The 19,778-nt window shown below is 52.7% G+C and overlaps 1 protein-coding gene across 10 annotated transcripts in view; it reads right to left on the bottom strand.

Moving 5' to 3' along the window:
* Nucleotides 1-470: 470 nt before the first annotated feature.
* ARID3B (AT-rich interaction domain 3B) overlaps nt 471-19,778 on the bottom strand; it is a 48,382-nt gene continuing 29,074 nt past the window's right edge. For 6 of the 10 annotated variants that reach the window (XM_086365310.1, XM_086365316.1, XM_086365313.1 and 3 more), the window contains 5 exons: nt 7,279-7,462; nt 5,788-6,056; nt 5,429-5,683; nt 3,894-3,995; nt 471-3,021 (listed from right to left, as the gene is read on the bottom strand). In XM_086365310.1, coding sequence (XP_086221436.1) covers nt 2,858-3,021; nt 3,894-3,995; nt 5,429-5,683; nt 5,788-6,056; nt 7,279-7,462 — 974 coding nt within the window. In that variant the 3' untranslated portion in view covers nt 471-2,857. Of the gene's footprint in view, nt 3,022-3,893; nt 3,996-5,428; nt 5,684-5,787; nt 6,057-7,099; nt 7,463-19,778 lie in introns of those variants that run through there. The other 4 variants (XM_086365319.1, XM_086365317.1, XM_086365318.1 and 1 more) reach the window with 2 other exon arrangements.

Here is a 19,778-nt window from a genome sequence, read left to right as displayed (position 1 = left end):
ATGGGGTCGCAGAGAGTCGGACACGACTGAGCGACTGATCTGATCTGATCTGAGGAAGCCTTCCAGGGATTCCCTAGTGAGCTGCTCCAGCATTTATCTGCCCATGGGTTCCAATCATGTTTTGTCGAGAGTCGTGTGTGCCTTCCAGACAAGAGTGTGAGCTCTGTAGGTGTGGGGACTGTACTTAGCAGGAGTTGAAAGAGGGCTTGCTCGTGGCCCTGTGCCTGCTGGGACCCTGACGTGATGCCAGGGGTCAGTGCGGGTGGTCATGCAGTATCAGAGGCACCCAGCTAATACAGAAGACAGGCTGAGAGTAAGTGCTTTGGGGAAACAGTGAGTGAGCAGTGAAGAGAAAGTTTAGGAAAAATCAAGGGATCAGAGGAATAGTTTATTTAGCCCCTTTTATTTGGAAGTCCCTTGCCCTCTTCCTGTTACTGTCAAATCAAAGAGCCAAAGCACCTGTGTCCTGCTTGTGTGAAGAGGTAGAGGTTTATTGAAATATAAACATTCGAGAACATGTAAGATAGAAAATAACCACAACATATACAGACACTTGCTGCAAGAGGACTTCTGAGGTATTCATCCACTGCCTAGGCTACCCCTGTGCTATCACATTTTTTTCCTGGTTAAATACAAGATGGGGAAGGGGAGGGGACAGAGTGCCCCGGTCAATGGCTGCCATGTGACCTCAGGGCTGCACCGTCCGGAGAGCTCTTCTTGGCCCAGGGCCTCATTCTGGGGGCACTGGCGGGCATGCCTACCCTCTGGCTTTCAGGTTGAGACCTTGCTGCTGCCCCTCAGGGCAGCAAGGCCTTGATGAGAGGGCGAGACTGGGCAAGCTGCCTGGGGAAAGGAGAGGATCCAACAACCAGGAAGACACAGCACATGGTCCCTGTGTCCTCCGGGTGGCAAGGGTCCATCCTTCGTGACCAAAGTCCTGAGAAAGACACACTGGCCAAATGTCTGTGATGCCTTCAAGTGGGCCCAGCACCAGCCAACCAGGCTCCTCCCTGACACAGACACCAGATGCCCCTCTCTGCCCAGCCCTGTGCTGGCCTGGTGAGGCCAGGAGAGGGTCAGCCCCCAGCAGATGGGACTGTGTGTGTGTGTGTGTATGTGTGTGTGAGAGTGAGATGGTGTTGGGGGCTGGGGGAGAGACAGGAGATGGAGTTGGTGGCGCTGCAGCTCACCGGGCTGAGGTATGTGTTCTGTGCTCGTGTCTGATTTCCCTTTCCTAGCCAGACTGAGCGTGGGGCTTGTGTGGGCTTGGGTCCACCTCAGCCTCCCACCGCTACCGCGGGATAATGTCACAGTGGGCGGGGTTCTAGTGAACACTGCAGAGCGAACTTGACTGAGAGGTGAGCCATGCGTGAGAATCACCTCTTCTTTATGACACAGGAGCAGCCTGTTTCACCCCAGCATCCAAGAGGAGAGACAGAGCTCCCTCAGCACCTCCTCACCCTCTGGGGCAGCTTGACCCCTGCAGGCTTCATGGCCTCCATGGTCTGCACCTGCCCTGAGGTGGGAACGCTGAGTGAAGGGGAGATGCCCTGCCCCTAGCCTGGTGAGGGACTGCCCAGCTCTGGTGGGAAATGGGTCAAGGGCCATCCTGACAACCAGTGTGGTTTCAGGACCCAACCTGCATGAGAGGGGTCCCTCCGTTCCACCTCCTCCCGCCACTGTGATCCCTGAGTCATCTCTCCTGCCGCCTCCCCCTCCTCCTCACTGGGGGATCTTAGGGAAGGGCCAGAGGGGCTGGGGTACCAAACCATTTGCTCGGCTTTGGGGGACATCTGCTTTCATTTCTTTGGTGCTACAGTAACAACAATAAAAATTTTAAAGTAAAAAAAACCCCACAAAAGTCAGCAAACACATATAAAAAAGATTTCAGAGATGCAAATACTTCCTGAAGAGTCAAACATCAACAATTACAAATCTGAGGTATTTCAATGAACCTGACACTGGCAGGTTTGGGGATGGAGGGGCTGAGATGGCCCCCCGCCGAGAAGAGGCGGGGCCTGAGGGACAAGTGGGCTGTTTCCTGGGAGAGCTGGCCAACAGGGACCAATGGAGGGTGGCGGGGGCAGGGGCAGGGGCCTGAGGTCTGGGTGGGTCAGAAAAGGGCCAGTGGAGTGGGTGCCAGGGCCTGCTTGGGCCACCCCCGGGGCTCTGCCTCTCCCTTGGCAGATCCCCAGCAGGCCCTGGGTCCTGAGGACTGCCCTTATCAGCCCTTGCTCGGAACCATTAAAAAGGGATATGGGGCCCTGAGGACTGCTTCAAGACATGAATTTGAGGGACCCACACTCCGGGAACCAAACATGGTATAGGCAAGGTGGACTGGGAGGACCCCATCCCATGCTCAGCAGAGAAGGGCCGCAGAGGTGTGCTCTTGGCTCTAAGCAGCCCCACATGGGAGTTAAAGATGGGGGAGCTGAGCAGGGAAAGACACCAGTGACCCTGGAGTCACAGCAGAAGGCAGGGGAAGAGAAATAAATTAAAGGGGAAAGGGTGTGGAGAGCCTCCAGCCCTGTGTCAGCTTACAGATTGTCAATACACTGTGCCCGGGGATGGGAGGGGGCCTGGGAGCCCTGGAGGAAGCTGGACGCCCACAGACCCCGCCCAGTTCTCCAGGACAATCCCTGATTGGACAACACTGCCCGGTCAGGCCCCTCCAGCCTCTCCCTGCCTCTAGAGTACAGCAGGACCTGATGGAGCCTGGGCAGATGGACATGTCCAAACTCTCAACATCTGGCCAAATGGTGTCTGATGTGGGCTCCATGAGATGAGGTAAATTCTGTGCATCAACTTCCGCCGCTCTTGAAGAAAGAGTGGGGAGTACGGAGCTGGGTCCTGCCCCTCAGAGGGACCAGCTGGTGGAGGGCTCTGCACTGGGGGTGCCCCGGGACGAGGTAGGACTTGGTGAGCAGTGAGAACTGCTGCTGCTGCTGGAGCTGCTGCCGATGCTCTGGGGGGCGGATCCTGTGATGAGGTGGACCGCAGGTTTCTGGGCAAACAGCACACCTGAGTGAGCGGAGGAGGGGAGAAGGCAGTGTGAGCAGGTGGCGAGAGCAGAGACAGGTGCAGGGGTTCAGTCCCTCACCATCTCACTGCTGCCTAACTCTGGGTGAGGCTCCAGGCGGGGTGGTGCGCTTGGTGCCGATACTGCCCTGCCAGCAGGTGTGTCTAAGCTGCTGAGGCGGGCAGTCAATTTGCTGAAAGGCCCCAAAGGCTCTAAGGGAAGTGTTCCCAGACCATGTTTAGGAAGATTAGAGATGAACCCGTCAAAGAAAGGAGACCTGTGCTTAGGAAGACTGTAATGGCGGACACATTTAACTTACGCATGCATGTGTGCTAAGTCGCTTCAGTGGTGTCTAACTCTTGGTGACCCTATGGACTGTGTAGCCCACCAGGCTCCTCTGTCCATGGGATTCTCCAGGCAAGATCACTGGAGCGGACAGCCATGCCCTCCTCCGGGGGATCTTCCAGACCCAAGGATCGAACTTAGGTTTCTTATGTCTCCTGCACTGGCAGGAGGGTTCTTTACCACTAGTGCCATTGGGAAACCCCGATTTAGTTTACAATACAATATTAAAGACATGGATGGAATTGATTATGATTCCTTACATTCAATGACTTTCTTTTAATGAGCGAGCCAACCAATTGGTCAAAAAAGGGTTAGACAAGGGGTCTCTATGACTCCGTCACAGGTGGAGGGGGACCTGCCATCCTGTTGGCAGTCCTCAGTCCTCCTCATCCAGAACTACTTTACCTTTAGAACTTTGAGACAACATGAAAGGAAGGCCCCCTGGGAAGGTGTTCAGACAGGAGTGTGGGGCGAGGGGGCCTTGCAGGGAGCCGCACCGAGACTGGCTGCCAGCCTGCACCTCCCTTACCTGCGTAAGTGGTACCATCGATGTCCACAGACATGCTGATGCTCCCAATGCTGCTTGTGGTTAGGTTCAGTGCTGCCGCCGAGGCCTCTGCTCTGTCCTCTGCTGGGGACAAGGGAGACGGCAGGCCCGGTCAAGCCCTTGGGCATTTCCGTCACCCGCTCTGAGGCTTGGCCACCCTCCCAGCCCGGCCGCAGCAGGCTAAGGCCTCCCAGAGTTCGAAAGCACCCGTGTAACCTTCTCGACCATAAGGTCTGGCAGGAGACCCAGGCTGGTCAATATCCTATCGCTTGCTTTCTCCACTGACTCACTTCACTTCCCCAACTCGCTCTGCTCTCAGAGAAGAGGGGTCACATTGGGAAGGAGGCGGACCTCGGCTCATAGCTGTGCACTGATACGTTCAGTGTGATTCAACAAACCCTGAGCACCCATTATCCACCAGACGGGGGGCCAGGATGGGCGAAGGGGTCGGAGATCACTAAGACCAGCCCCATCCACTGAGAACTCGCCTGGCTTCTTCCTCCCCTTAATTAGACTGGGGTGTCCTCAAGGATGGGGTCTGCCTATCCAGTCCCTGTCACTCCCTCTCCATCTGAGCCATCCACGGTCTATGGAAGGCGGCAGGCACTGGCACACGAGGCCTCTGCCCGGCCCACCTGAGACTCTGTCCGTTCCTGATGTTGAGAGCCAAGAATTCTTCCAGATGAGCTGCTTCATCTATTAGCCTCTGGCTTGTGCAGGACCAGGGGCAGCTGGCCTGAGCAGGGAACAGGGCAGAGCCCTGCTCTGGGCCACCATCTCGTTTCCTTGGGCTCCTCACCAGGGGAGAGTGGGACAGGAAGGGGCTGCCTGGGAATACACACAGCTCCCTTCACACCTGATTTTTCCCCAACACAAGCCTGCTCATGTTTGTTCTGAGAGAGAGTCAAGAATGGCAAAGAAATGTGTGAGGGGGAAAGGGGAGAAACAGGAATGAGGGGTGTGGGGTGTGTGGCTGTAGGGATGAGAAGGTGGGGCATCTGAAAAATGTGGAGGGCAAGGGACAGATGTCAATTATGCTGCCAAACTTGTATTTCCTCCTCCCTTCCCTCCTGAGGGCCACTGGCTGCCGGCCTGAGGCAGCTCTGGCCCCTTGCTGGGCCTCGGGAGTGGGGCGCAGTCTTTCTTCCAGGTGGTGGGGCAGTGGGGGGTAAGGGCAAGCCCTTTAACTGAGACAGATCAAAAAGCAGGAGTGGACAGGGAAGACCTCGCAATTGGCCCTGAAGGTCTCCGGCTCCTCCTCTTTGAACAACTGCTTTTCCTTTTTGCTACAAAACAGGGCACGCCTGAGGAACTGCAGGCACCCTGGAAAATGACCTCAGCTTGGTGAACTGAGGTCTCCGTGGCCACTGAACCCCCAAGTGACTCCCTGGTCTCTAGATCCTTCTGTGGATTGGGTGAGAGGGCTGGGGGCAACACCTGGAGGGCCCCCACCCTAGTCCCTGGACGTGAACCCGCCCTGAATGGAGCCAGGGCCTGGCACACAGGCTGCTGCTCACCCCTGCCATTGATCCTGATCTTCATGGGCAGCTGCCGTGCCATGTTGAACAAGTTGCGCTGGAAAGCCTGCTGCACCAGGCGCTGCTCCTCCTCTGACAGCCTGGACACCTTCTTCTCAGGAGGCTCCCCTGACTCCAGCCGCTCCCGCAGCTGCTCCAGCGTGGCCGTCCGGGTACTGGCCTGCTGGCCAGCCAAAGTCACAGGCACAGCCAGGCGATTTGGCACGGGCACGGTGGTCACCGGGACTCCATCACCTGACAAAGGCACCAGAGCTGGATGCAGCCCACAACCCGCCCTCCCGCCTGCATCTTGGACCCAGGGAGCTTGGTGCCCCTTCTCCCCCAGGAGCCCTGCAGACCTTTCCTGAGAGGAGCTGCTGGGGATATTCGAGAGCCGCTGGCACTGGTGCCACCACTGGAGCTCAGCCCAAGGATGGGGAAGCGGATCTTAGGTGGGGAGAGGAGGGCAGGGGCCCCAGCAGCAGCGGTGGGTGAGTAGCCAAAGAGGGAGGAACTGTAGCTGGGCCGCCGGCCCTCCCTCCTGTTGCCGTCAATGGCCGCCTGCAGCTCAGCAGGGGAGCTCAAGGCTTTCTTCTCGCACTCGTAGGCATAGAGATATTTCATATACCTGGATGGAGGGAAGGAAGGAAGGATCACCCAAAATGCAGTGCCAGGACCGCCCAGTGTAAGCTGATGATCCTCTGCAAGGGGCCTCTGTGGGGCAGGCTCTGTCCTCCAGGACGAAGGAGCACAACCTGGAGAACTTGGTGGAAGAGGAGCCCTCAGGATGGCGGGACGCCCCAGCCCAGGCTCCCTAACCGCACCCAGGGCTAAGTGCGGCTGGAACTAGAGTCATGGCTCATCAGGGAAACGGCTATCATCACTAATGTTCTGTGTCCATGTGGCACCTTTCCAGTGCCCTGGGAGAAAGGGGAAATGCCATGTTTTGCAATGTCTTTCTGGCTCCTTGATCTCCTAACCGTTCTGAGTCAGCTGTTCAGACAGGCGCAACCCTTCCCGTTGTTGTGTAGGCCTAGAAGTGCCGTCCCGCTTTGTGTGAGATGCCCCAAGAAAGCAGTTCTCTACCTAAGAACCCTCGGAGAAAGATGGCTCTGCTGGCTGTCGCTCTGTTCCCAACTTCTGCAGGAACTGTTTCACTGGATAAGACCCTTCTACTTTTCAGCAAGGCCTTAACAAGCCACCCAAGCCACACACGGCTGATCCTTCTGTCTTCTTCACAGAGCAACATCCCGAGTTCCCAAAGAACAGATTCGCTTCTGGACCCCCTTCTTCAATGCTCCCCCTGCTCCTGCCACCCTTATAATTAACTCAAATGGGTACAAAAACAGGTCACCAATCCCAGTGGAGGCCTGCCTGCTTTCCTCTGGGTAAGCTGAATGTCAAGTATAAAGAGCCAGGCTTAGAGTGGGGGTACTGTGTAGGAGAAGATGTCTTGGAAAGATTGTGGACTTCAGAGACAGAAGTCCAGGTATGAACCTCAGCCTGCTTACTAACTGATACGGCTCTGACCAAACAATCTAGGCTCTGAGACTTAGTTCTTGTCATCTGGAAAACAGGGACAAAACCTGCTTGGTGGGGTTGCCGGTGAAATGAAATGAATGAAATGAAACGAAACGGAAAGGTGAAGCAACAGACACAGGACACGCCTGAGAAAAGGCACTCTCAGTTTACTGAGGTGACCGAGGGATTCATCTCAGAAAGCTCCTGGCTCTTTCAGGCATTCCGCCCGTTTTGCTCACTACATGGTGGAATTTCCTTCCTTCCTTGCCTCAAGGTTAATTCCCTCTTGCAGGCCTCAGCCGCCTTTCTGCAGGGCGCGGGCCACTCACTGGGTCCTCAGGGTGAAGGCGGCGCTGGTGATGGACGTGGGCAGGTTCAAGCCTTTGGTGATCTCTCTCCAGATCTTCTTGTTGATGATCTCCACCAGGCCCCCCTTCTCCGTCACCAGCTTATACAGCATGTACAGGTCCAGGATCTGCTTGGCCATAATGGGGATTCGGTTGATGGGGGTCCCTGCGATGGTGCAAGGAGAGAAACACAGGGCTAGGTCATTTTAAGGCAGAGGAAGAAGACATCTGTGCATGGCCACGTTTTGCTGAGTTGGAAACATGTTCACAAATATGCTCAGAAGTGTAATCTGAGTCAAACTCCCAAAGCCTGGAAGCTATCAGACTAGCTGCCAGGTCTCCTCAGGAAGAACAGAGAGATAGGTCTGACTCACAGGCTGTGTGGCCTTGGGTAAAGCACATGGCCTCTCTGGGTCTGCTCCCCGCTGTAAATAAGAGAGCCAGACTACATGATTTCAAAGAGTTTATTTTTTGCTAGCAATATGACTCTTAATGATTTGGAGATCAGTCTGGGGTGTTCATTGGAAGGACTAATGTTGAAGCTGAAACTCCAATACTTTGGCTACCTGATGCGAAGAGCTGACTCATTTGAAAAGACCCAGATGCTGTGAAAAATTGAGGGCAGGAGGAGAAGGGGATGACAGAGGATAAGATGGTTGGATGGCATCACCAACTCGATGGACGTGAGTCTGAGTGAACTCTGGGAGCTGGTGATAGACAGGGAGGCCTGGCATGCTGCGGTTCATGGGGTCGCAAAGAGTCGGACACGACTGAGCAACTGAACTGAATGATTTGGCAACTCAGTCCTCTAGAGCCTTCAGAAGTCATTTGGCTGCCTCCCCAGTGAACTAACTCTTTCCTGACCCCTGCACAGGGGAGGCCCTGTCCCACTGTCCACATGGACAGCTCCCGGGCTTCTCTTCTGCAGCTCTCAGCGCTGTTTATAACCGTGCTTTAATTTATTTTCATCCTGCCTTGTTTTCTCCTTATCTCTTCTCCTGCTGCAGGATAGAGAAATGGTTTTTTTTGTCTCCTGTGTCCCCACCATGTCAAAGGAGCTGCTGGGCACACAGGTCTCCAAGGGGATGAAAAGCCACTCAACAGTTCTCTCCCCACTAATCACTCCACCCCCTCCCTGGCCTCTGAAAGAGGGAGGGTCAGAGCTGCTTCCGCCCCCTGGCCCCGAAGGGAAGTGACAGGAGTCAGGGACTTGATTAGGAAACCTGGCCCGGAGCAGGAAGGCCCACTAATGAGCACCCGGGGACGGCAGGGAGGGCGCGGCCAGGCTCCTTTCTTGGGCAGCCGGGATGCTCGTCAGGAGGCGTGATGGATGACTGTCATTTGGCAGCCCCGGGATTAATGATCTGGAGGTCAGAGGGGAGAATTCCAGCGGGAAGGGTCACCGTCCGGGGCACCGTATGAGACTTGTTGCCTTTTGATGGCAAGTCCTTTTACTGTACACCGGCTGCTCCTCCTCTGCCTTGCCCACCCCCCCGCCGCCAGACCCCCTCCCACTCCCACTCCGGCTTGCTGCAGTCTCACTGACTGCCTGGTGGACGTCAGGCCAGCTTGATTAGAGAAGGGCTGTTTGTTTCAGCTCCTCCTGCTTCTCTCCCCTCAAGGAATGGCATTTTCATCTCAGTCCTTGCACACTGCCCTCGCTCTTTTTATAGGGTAATTCAAGCCAGAGTGGAGTGAAGGGTCCCACGATTATGAGGGAGAAGCAGTGTGAGCGCAAACACACGGCACTGCTATGGTGGTCCCAGGCCCCCTTCCTCAGTGTAGGAGGGAGCTAGAGGCCTTGAAGACCTTTGTCTTGACAAAGGCCACGGAGTTAAATCCAAAGGATCACTGGTAAAATGTCAGAGGACTGCCGGCATGCTCCTAAAACAACAGCGCACACGCTGGTTAACTTCTCCCTGTGCTGTTCTGTACACCAGACTTCATTCCTGTCATAAGCACAGAGGTCTCACACAACAAAATTGGTCTCCCGGCAGAACAGGGCTAAGGTCTCCTTCCTCTATAGCTGGTCTGCCTGAGCCTTCATGGCCTTGCCTTGAGAGTTTGGAGGACCACTTCCAAGGTTCCCTCCCACAGGACCCTGAAGATGTCAGTTCCAGAAGCTTCCGGAACATCTTTACACGTGACCCATTCACTTCCAGGTCGGATGTTCACACTCAGCTCCCCTTCATACCCTAGGCGAGCTCCCTTTTCCCATCCTTGCCTCTTCATTCAGCAACACCATCGCTCTGAGAGGTCTTGGGCAGGAACCTCAGAGGGAGACTGCTCCTCTTCTCTCTTCCCCACCTTTAGGTTGTCTGGAGGCTCACCGATTCCTCCTCTGAGGCACCTTTCAAAGCTCACTTGCTCTCTACAGCCATCACCCTAGGCCAGGCCCTCACTGGCTCCCCATTAAGAGACCCTAGCAGCCCTGAATCCACGTGTTCAACCTGCATGCTACTGCCAGACAATCTGATGAAAACACCACTTTCACCCCATTACTCACTTCCTAGTTTAAAAAACCCACAATGACTCTTACTGCCAACCCAGCCCACCTCACATGTTCAATATCATGACTCAGGTTCCTGAACACTCCTTAGAAGATTGTATGTGTGTTATTTGCTCACTTGTGTCTGACTCTTTGCGACCCCACTGACTGTAGCTCACCAGGCTCCTCTGTCCATGGAATTCTCCAGGCAAGAATACTAAAGTGGGTTGCATTCCCTCCCCGAGGGGATCTTCCCAACCCAGGGACTGAACCCTGGTCTCCTGAATTGCAGGCAGCTTCTTTACCATCTAAGCCACCAGGGAAGCCCCCACTTAGAAGATTATGTATGATGTGTTTCAAACACATTCCAATAACTTACTCTCACTCAATCAGCTGGGTCTTTTCACCCTCACCCCACAACCCAAATTCTTTCTCCTCTATTTTTTGGGTTTTATTCTTCCTCTTCATCAACTCTAAAATGATGTGCTCAAATCCTCCTTATACGGGCCTTCAATGTTCACTCTCTCCAGGAACAATTTTCTAACCACCTTGGTTCGAATATATTTCTTTCCTCTCTGAATTTCTATTATAACCACTACAAGTTCCACAAATAATTACACATATTTCACTTATGCTCGTCTGGTATCCCAGGAGGATCGTAAGCTCCATGAAAGCAGGGACTGTTTTTCCCTTCATCATGTCTTGAATATTATGAAGTTTAATAAGCGAAACTACCATGCAGATTAAACAAACAACATGCTTCTCACAGTCAAAGCAACCAGCTCTGTGCCAACCCGACAGGGAATATCAAACGCATGCTCCTCCTGTCAGTGGTGTGCCCGCCTGGGTCTGTCACTGGCTCTAAGTGCCTAATGCTGACAGCCCTGAACAGAAGTCACTGGCTCTTCTTGATACTGGCAGGTTTGTGAGTGTCAGGACCTTTATTAAATAGACCAAGGAAGTGAGGACTCTAGTGGTTCAGCCCTTGGCGTCTGAGCCCTGCAATAAGAGGACCGGCAGCACAGGAATGGATGGAGAGCTGGGGGTTTTGAGAAGGTAAAGAAACCATGAAGTCTTTCAGTGGGGCCATAGAGAAGGGGAGACAAGTGTTAAGAGGGGAAGGTGGCTGGGTCTGAGATATACATAGAACAGGCATGGCCGAGTGAGTGACCACCAAGCTGGGCTTGAGGGTGTGCTGTCCTTCAGAAGTGTGTCCTTGGAGAGCCAGCTAACACATGGCTTTGGAACTACACTTGCGAATAGCTTTCAGAGTTTATACTGTTTTCATTAGATTCTCTCCAAGGTGGTAGATCTTCAAATATACGGTGTGTTTTACTTTTAGAAACAGTCATTCAAGGAAACAAGCCAGGAAAATAGGATGAAGTGAGCAGGCGGTTTATACTGATTTTGTGTGAAGATAAGGTGTGGCCATACAGCATGACAGATTTCCTCGTGTGGCTTGAACTGCCTCTGAAGGCAGCTCCCCAGGGAGGAATTATAGATTCCCTCAGAGCAGTCACTGGACTAAATGTCTAGTCATTTGAGATGACTTCTTTCAAAGACAACAACATCATAGATGTGAAAAGTCATTAAAAATTCGCCTCTCTATAGTCACACAGCAACTGACTGCGTTAGGCTGGGAGTTGCTCAGGGGCATGGGAAACGGGCAGATACGGGACCTGAGAAGATGAGTTAGGAGCAAGGTGGCATTCTGAGTCCCCAGGGTGACCTCTCCCCTACACCAGGGCTGCTCTGCCACCCAGCCCAACTCTGGGCACGTGGGGGTCGTGATTTCTCTCAGCAGGGCCCCTACTGCCTGGCCAGGCACCCCAGTTCCAGGAATCGGCAGGTAAGAGGAACAGGCGTTTTCCTCCTCATGGATGGCCCTCCACAAAACCCCTAAAAGTAGCATCCAGAGCAGGTGGGCCCCTCAGTCCCACCAGAAACAAAGCTGACCATATCCTGCAAGCCAACTTTAGATGACATCCTGGCTTTCTCACATTAAGCAGCCAGTCCGGACATAAAACCTGCCCTGGTTTTGATTTTTTCGACAACTAAGACAGAAGCAGGGTCCTCAGGCTAGTCTGGCTCTGTGGTCTGCCCTGTGCTTAGTGGGCCTAGGAGCCATCTCCTGTGTCCCAAGGAGACTCAACTACGAAAGAGAGGGAGAAGACCTTTTAGCTGAGTTTCCCTCCCTGAACAAGGCGAAAAAAACCCAAGAACATCATACTGGGGCGTGGGAATGGGGGGCTGACATATTCAGGCCCCAGTTTCCCTGTCTGGCTGAAGCAGGGAATTTGGACTAGATGACTTCCAGCTCTAAAGTCCTATGAGTCTAGGAATAAAAACTCGAAGTTCAAGTCTATAAGCAGTGCCTATTCCCCTAGCCTTGGGGGGAAGTGGGGGAGCTTCTGGCCCACCCTGTGGGCTGGATTACATCTTACTCTAAAGAGCCTCTTCACCTGAGAGACAGCTGGCCTCAGTCCACAATAAAAGCCAAAGCAACCTGCAGAGAGCCAGGAAGGAGGCCAGCAGCTAGTGCAGAGCACTCTCCGTGAGTCACCAGCATTGGCCCTGCAGGGGGCCGAATCCCCGCCCCTGTTACACCTCCCAGAGTGGGCGGGAGCACGTTGCGGGAAACCCTGTGGGCTGTCAGTCACTGCTATCAAAGCAGGAGCTTGGATTGAGGGTAATTAATCATGGTCCCTCTGACAGCAATCCAGGGCCTTATCTGTACCCCAAGAAATGCCGCTGGTCTCCAGTTCCCTCCTCAATAAAGGAGACTGACAGTTCCAACAAAGAGGCCCCTTATCAGATTTCAGCCAGGGAGCCTGAAGCAGCCCGAGGGAGATGCGGAAAGGGCTTTTATGAGGCTGGGACCAGGCACGCTGCTGGGGGCTCTACCCCGGGGGGTAGGAACGCTGCTGGGCTGGGCGCTGGCCCTAGTGCTGCTGTCCGGGGCCTTCAGTGCAAATGGAGCCAAACAAAGCCTGCTCCTGGTCCTCGGACTCCTCCCTGGCACCGGGACTGGAGACACAGCAGAGCAGGGACGAGTGCAGAGCGGGGAGATGGGTTCCTCGAGCATGATGGGCATATTAAGAGAGGACCACTTCCTCCCCACCACAGAGAGTGGGCACGTTCTAGGGATGACCAGAAGCAATCGAGGGCAGGGACCCAGGACAGAAGGCACATGGCTGCCTTCCTGCCTACTGGTCAGGGGTGAGTGCCCAGGACCCAGGGCGTAGCCCTGCCCAGGACCCTCGCTGCCTTTCCTGACTTTGAACAAGATCATTAATCATTTCCATAACACGTCAAGAGAGCTGGGAGCCTGGAAGACTTAAGACCCCATTTAAGCGGGAACACAGAGAGGCAGGCAAGCCTCCTGCTTACTCCTCTGCATATGAATTCCTGCCCAGCTCTACAAGTAGGGGAATGACTGGTGGTATTTTCCCCGTGACTCGCTAATGTAGAAAATACTTCCCACTGAGACACTAGGCAGCAGGGAGTGGTGGCGTGCCATGTGTGTGGAGCTGACTGTTCCAGAAGTCAGGGTGGAGTAAGGATGTGCAGATACCCCGATACTGGACTGGGCCTACACGCACCCTTCAGCCCTCTACCACGAGCTCTCACGGAGCAGGCCTGACTGACACCGGGCCTAGTGCCTAGAGCCCAGATGAGTAGCTTAAGGATACCGCCCAGCAGATCTTTTCTGCCGTGTACACCCCACTAGCCACTGCTCACAGCAAAACACAGAACATTCCCAGCACTCCAGGAAACTCTTCCATTATCCCTCCCAATCAATACCCACTGCCCACCCCACTCAGGGGTAACCAGTGTCCTGTATCACTATAGGTGATTTTCCTGAACTTTACACAAACTGAAGAGTGCAGTATATACAGTTTTCCGTGAAGGGCTTCTTGTGTTACACATTAGGCCTGTGAGAGCCATCCCAGCTGGGTACACAGCAATTCATTCTTTGTTACTGCTGTGTGGGATTCACTGCACTAGAGGACTATGCCACCATTTAGTTGTCCGTTTTACTACTGACGGACGTTTCAGTTCTTTCCCGTTTTTGTCTATAATGAATGGTGTTGCTAAGAATACTCTTGCGTGTGTCTTTTAGTGAACCAGAGCTTTCGTTTCCATTGGGGATACACCTGGAGGTTTAACTGCTGGGTAACAGGGTTGGCATTCATTTAGCTTTAGTAAACACCACTGAACAGATTTCGAGTAGTGATGCCCATTTATAGTCCCACCAGCAACGAATGGAGTTCTGGAGGCAGCACAACCTGAGAGGCTAACTTCAGACCCATTACCCTTCTTGATACTCGAGCTCAGACCAAGTGCTTTCCTAGCACATGCAGTCTTGTACTCTACTATGGCTGGTAATAAAATTAGGGCCATGGTGGTGCTGTTTCCTCCCATAAAACCTATGCTCAGAGAAGAAAACTAAGGAGTTAGGAGGAGGTGGACCGTCAGGTCTTTGCTTTGCCTGCTGCTGATCAACAGACCGGCCTGAGTTGTCCAGGAGAAGGGTGGAGGGGTGACTGGGGAGAGGCCCAACAACTCAAGGCCATTCTCCCTGAGCAGTGCACGGATGTCTGAGGTTCCACTGCCCAACTGTGCCTCTAGCCTCTCAAGACCCAGGAGATGTTCCCACAGTGTAAGCGGGTCAAACTCTCGCTTCAGACCTTCCCTACACCAATCCTTGGATGGTCTACTGAATACTGGCTCACTTTGGAACAAAGGAGGCCCAACTATCAGTCCATGGAACTCTCCAGGCTAGTGGGTACCCTTCCTTCTGCAGGGGATCTTCCCAACCCAGGGACTGAACCCAGGTTTCCCACATTGCAGGCAGATTCTTTACCAGTTGAGCCACAGGGGAAACCCAAGAATACTGAAGTGGGTAGCCTATCCCTTCTCCAGTGGATCTTCCTGACCCAGGAATCGAACCGCGGTCTCTTGCATTGCAGGCAGATTCTTTACCAACTGAGTTATCAGGGAAGCCCTCAACCCAATTTTACCAAGTGCTAAAAGTACCAATAAATGATTTTGAAGGGGAAGAGGCTGAATTTAAAGATAATAATAAGCTATTCAAATTAATCACGCTTTTCAAAAACCAGTGATCTCTTCCTATTATCATGGATAACTGGTTAGTAATAAGGTATTTAAAAGTGGGAACATGGGGCTTCCCTGGTGGTCCAATGGTTAAGAATCCACTTTGCAACGCAGGGGACACAGGTTCAATCCCTGGTCCAGGAAGATTCCACATGCCTTGGGGCAGCTACGCCGTGTGCCACGACTAATGCTGGTACTCTAGAACCTGAGAGCCTCAACTACGGAAGCCTGTATGCCCTAAAGCGTGTGCTCCGCGACAAGAGAAGCCATGCTAATAAGCAGCCAGTGCACTGCAATTACAGAGCAGCCCCTGCTTGCCACAACTAGAGAGCCCACACGTAGCAATGAAGCCCCGGTAAAGCAAAAAAAAAAGTGGGAGGGGAACCCTAGAACTAGAACATCACTACCACCTGGGGAGAGAAAACGATCTGGCCTAAAACAAAGGATTAATCCTGAGACAAAGATTTGTATTTTGGACTTTCATTTGGTGATAAAGTTGGAAAATGAAGCCCCAAAGCCTATTTTATCTGTCAAAGACAAACATATTTTAATCTATCAGGAAGAGTGTCCATGGCACAGACCATTTAATGCAAGGTACAAAGAATATATGAGGAACTCCCTTCACCAAGAGGCAAAGCAATATATGTCACGAACATTTCCTTGCCTGAGATGGATAGATAAGCACACAACAGAAGGAAAAACACTCAAATTGCACTTTGAGGCAGACCAAGCCCTTTTCCCACAGTAAATTCTTTGTATATACACATCAAAAACAGATCCAACAATCCATTTGGGAAAACCAAGGTCAGTGTGCAGCCTTGAACAGAACTGGTGGGGGAGGGAGGCCAGTTCTCCGGTGAAGCCCTAACACAACTTGTCCTCCCTGTGACCAAGCAGGTCCTCTGTCTGGTGTGCCAAGCTGGGGCAGGGGCTGGAGGAGAGATCCTCGCTTGTGGGTACTTGGTTAGGGGGCCCATGATGCTACTGCTAGGGCTTTTCCCGTGCCCCCCTAATCCTGCCTTGACAGACGGCAGCCTCTGTGCCACTGTGACCCGTCAAATCTGCCCTTCCCTGAGAGACAGGCTGTCTTACTCTGAGATGAACACTCTTCTTGCATGAAGACCTGTGCCCCATGTTTATCAGCTAGATGCTGTCAGACCCTCCTGGGCCCTGACCTGTGCAGGTGGGCCACAGTCCCTGTGGGGCTTAGAAGGCTGAAGGAGAGCGGAGGCTTGTCCACTGCCCCAGTGGAAAGTGATGGAGCTGCTGGTGCTAGGGGTCAAGCTTCTCCAGGGGAGTGAGAGTGAGAGAACGAATCCCGGCCTGGGGATGAGGAAACCACGTGCTAAAGCGGCTCTGTGGCCGCAGGGGGGTCATTTAACCTGGGGGCTGGTTCTCCACGGCTACTGTGATAATCTTTGCTCTCTCTATCCCACAGAGGTAGAGCTGTGGGGAACAGCAGATCAGATAATGGGTTGAAAGGGTTCTGTAAAGTACACAGGGTAACAATAATAAAATTAACAGCGAAATCATCTTCCTCCTCTTTGATGAAATCATACTTCTGCTTCACTGCCTGGGGAACAAGAGAATGAGCTCTTCTTTCTCAGTGATGAGGGAAGAATGTTCATAAGCCTTTGCTTATGAGACTTCCAAATCAGCACCTGCCCCCCTTGCCCATAGTACCCCCTGGAAAATCTACCAGGGAATAAATAACACCTCAGAAATCACCCACAGTGAGTTAAATTAGTCAAAGAATTTTGTTTACAAATGTTTGGCTTTTTTTTGGCCTTTTTTTACACCAAAAAAGGTGTATGTATGTGTTTTACACACACACACACACACACCTGCATGTACACACAGCAAAAGGTGAGGAAAAGGGGGCATCAGAGTTCTGAAATCTAACCCATCTTTCTACAGAAACATCTGTGTGGGAAGCACAAGCAAAAGAAACTTGTTTAGTTCAGTGTGGCTTCACTCAGCAAAAGAAAAAACACATGATTCTGCAAGAAAGGGAATGAAGCATTTGGTTTGGCGGGGGGTGGGGCTCCCTGGTGTAGCTTTTAACACAACTATTTTAACAGAAAACTGCACAAGGGGCTTTTCTTCTATTTTGGTTATTGAGAGTGGCTCATTGCTTGCTCACAGCTCAACAGACACAACCACCGACACATAATACAGAACAGAGAACTTGGAAGAAACTTCCAGATTGACTGTAACCGAAACCTTCTCTTTTTAGAGATAAGGAAACTGTGGCCCCCGGAAGAGGAAGGATTTGCTCAGGATGGATGCTGGCCCCAGCTTCACCTGCCTCATCCACAGGTCTCCCACAGGCTGCAGCAGCCGTTTCGAGGCCAGCAGGACACAGGCGCCCACTGGGCACTGCCTCGGCCTCTTCTCAAGTGCCTTTTGGGGCAGGTTTCACTGCTGGGGGTGGGAGGGAGGGGTCACGAGGGTGCAAGTCACCCGGTCTGGCCTAGAAACCAAGGTGCCTGGAGCTGAAAGGCCCATCTGCTGCAGTCAATTCACCCAAACATGTTAACAAGCCGGAGAGCCCCAGCACAAAGCAGCACTTACGGCCAGGCCCCTCTCCCACTGCACAGCCGTTTTATCACCTGCAGCTGCAGTCATTCGGGGCTACGGGCTGGGTGCCACCTCCCCTGGAGCCCGGTCCACTTCCTCTGTGGTGTAGCTTCTGTGTCAAAGCTGCCCAGCCCACTCACGGCCCAGGTGGGCATCACTGGGCCTTTCAGACTCTGGCTGCTTTCCGGGGCTCCTCTGAAATCAACTGCTTATCCTTGATCTTAGCTCTGGAGGATGAGCTGCTGACCCACCACCAAGGTCTATGAGTCTCTTCCTTGCACCCAGCGAGCTAAGAGTGGGCTCCTGAGTGCCCCAGATTCCAATGTGGGAATGACAAATAAGTCACAAATGTCTAGGGGCCCTTGGTCTCACCATTCTGCAAAGAGGAAAGACAGCAAGCTTCATGTGGTTAGAAGCGCAAACTGCTCCCAGTCCCCTTGAACCACTCATTCTAAATTTAGGCCATCAGACATGAGTCTTCCAGCGGGGAGATCACTGTGATTTTAAAGGGAACAACCTAACCTCCTCAGTCTTCCTTCTTCAGCCCAACTACACACTGCTTGCCACAGAGAGCTTCCTGAAAGCAGGGAGCTCTGGCGACACTCCCGGGTGCTCCCTTCAATAACTCGGCTATGTCACAGACTGGAGTGCTACCTTCTTGGCCAAACACAGCTCTTCACAATCTGATGCCACCTGATTCATCTAGGCCAGACAAGGGTTCTTCCAGCCCTGTCTAGACCACATATACACCACTGCATTTCTGCCTCCACTCTTCCCATGCTGGAGCTACAGCAACTCTCGGGTCCCTACACTCCAGCCTTGGATGGGGACCAGCACCCACTTGTCTGGCCCTCAGCTACAGGCGGGAAGTTCCTCCCATTGCCAGACACAGGCCCTGCCACCCTCAGATATTGCTGAGTGGAGCTAAGATGATTTCCCTGAAGAGTTTCTCTGCAGAGCAAATTTTTGATCTTCAACTTCTTTCCTACCCTTCTATGGCAGTGGTTCTAAACAGGGGGACACTTTTGTCCCCCCGGGGACATTTATAATATCTGCAGACATTTTTGGTTATCAAGACTGGGGAGGAGCCCCCCACAAAGGACTATCCAGTCCCCAAAATCAATATGCTGAGGCTGAGGAACCTTATACTAATTAACAAGCACCAAAACGGACAACTGTTTCCCTTCTATTGTTGACACCAGCAAATAGTGAAATACTGAACCTAAGTGCTGAAGAAAGAAAAAAGATTTACTCAGGGCCTGAATAACTGTAAATAGACAGGATCAAAGAGAGTCACTTCTGCTTTGGGTTCACTCTGGAATAGACTAGACGCAGTCTGGCAGCCCCAGTGCTATGCAATAGCAGGACACTCAGCATACATCCCTCCGTACTGCTGACCTCCAATCACAGGCAGCTAATTGGGGGTGGGGTGGGGGAGGAGAGGCTCCCCACGCCCCACCCCCCCGACCAGGGCAGCTGAGTTAGGAAAACCAACAGAACTGTTCCGACAGGAAATGTGTCCTGAGCGGGGCTCCTCCTCGTCGCTGCCCCCAGGTCGGGCCCTGTGCTGGCACTGGGGACGTGGAGAAATGACAAAGCGGCTGTCCTCAAGGAGAGCCTCATCTACTGAGGACACAGAGCAGTAAACACACAATTATGGATCTTCACTCTTGGCTAGGCTGATATAACTTCCATTTTCCTTTAAAAATCCTTCTGGGAAGGGAGAAAAACAATAAAGCAGAATCTAAAGCAGTGGAGCCACACTGCTGATTAAAATCTATATTGCTATAGCAGCCCCTCTGAGACGAGATCAGCTCCTGGGTTTGCACCAGCTGGGCTTGTGGAGCTTGTAAATAATTAAAAGGTAATTGGAAGGGGAGACCAAAGTATTAAGTGGATTTCTCTCTCTCAGGGCAACCAGGGAGTTTCATTGCTGCCAGTCACATTATCTTTCGGGATTATATTCTTGTTTTTTACTGACACATGCAGCTCCAGATAACAGTTGGAGGAGTAAACTAATTAGAGCTGCTTAGACTGCTTTGATAGGCTTGGTGATGAGGGGAAACCCAGACTCAAAACTTTCGATTGCCTTTGTAAGCAAACCAGCAGTAATAGGCACACTACTAAGAAGGCAATGAGGCTTTGGAAGGAGGGGGAGAGAAACAGGGATGAGGTTGGTGGGGAGAGGGAGAGGGAGAGAGGGAAAAGAGGAGTTAACTCAGGATCTTTCATTGCTGGAGGCCGTCATTACAGCCCCACCTATGATAAAGAGGAGGACTTCATTCCCAGGTCTCAA

Source organism: Bos grunniens, chromosome 21, assembly GCF_055505025.1.
Source record: "Bos grunniens cultivar Pamir isolate PY7600 chromosome 21, Bosgru_T2T1.0, whole genome shotgun sequence".
NCBI classification, from domain to species: domain Eukaryota; kingdom Metazoa; phylum Chordata; class Mammalia; order Artiodactyla; family Bovidae; genus Bos; species Bos grunniens.
Note: the sequence above shows the minus strand (reverse complement) of the source record. Positions and strands in the feature narration are given on the sequence as shown.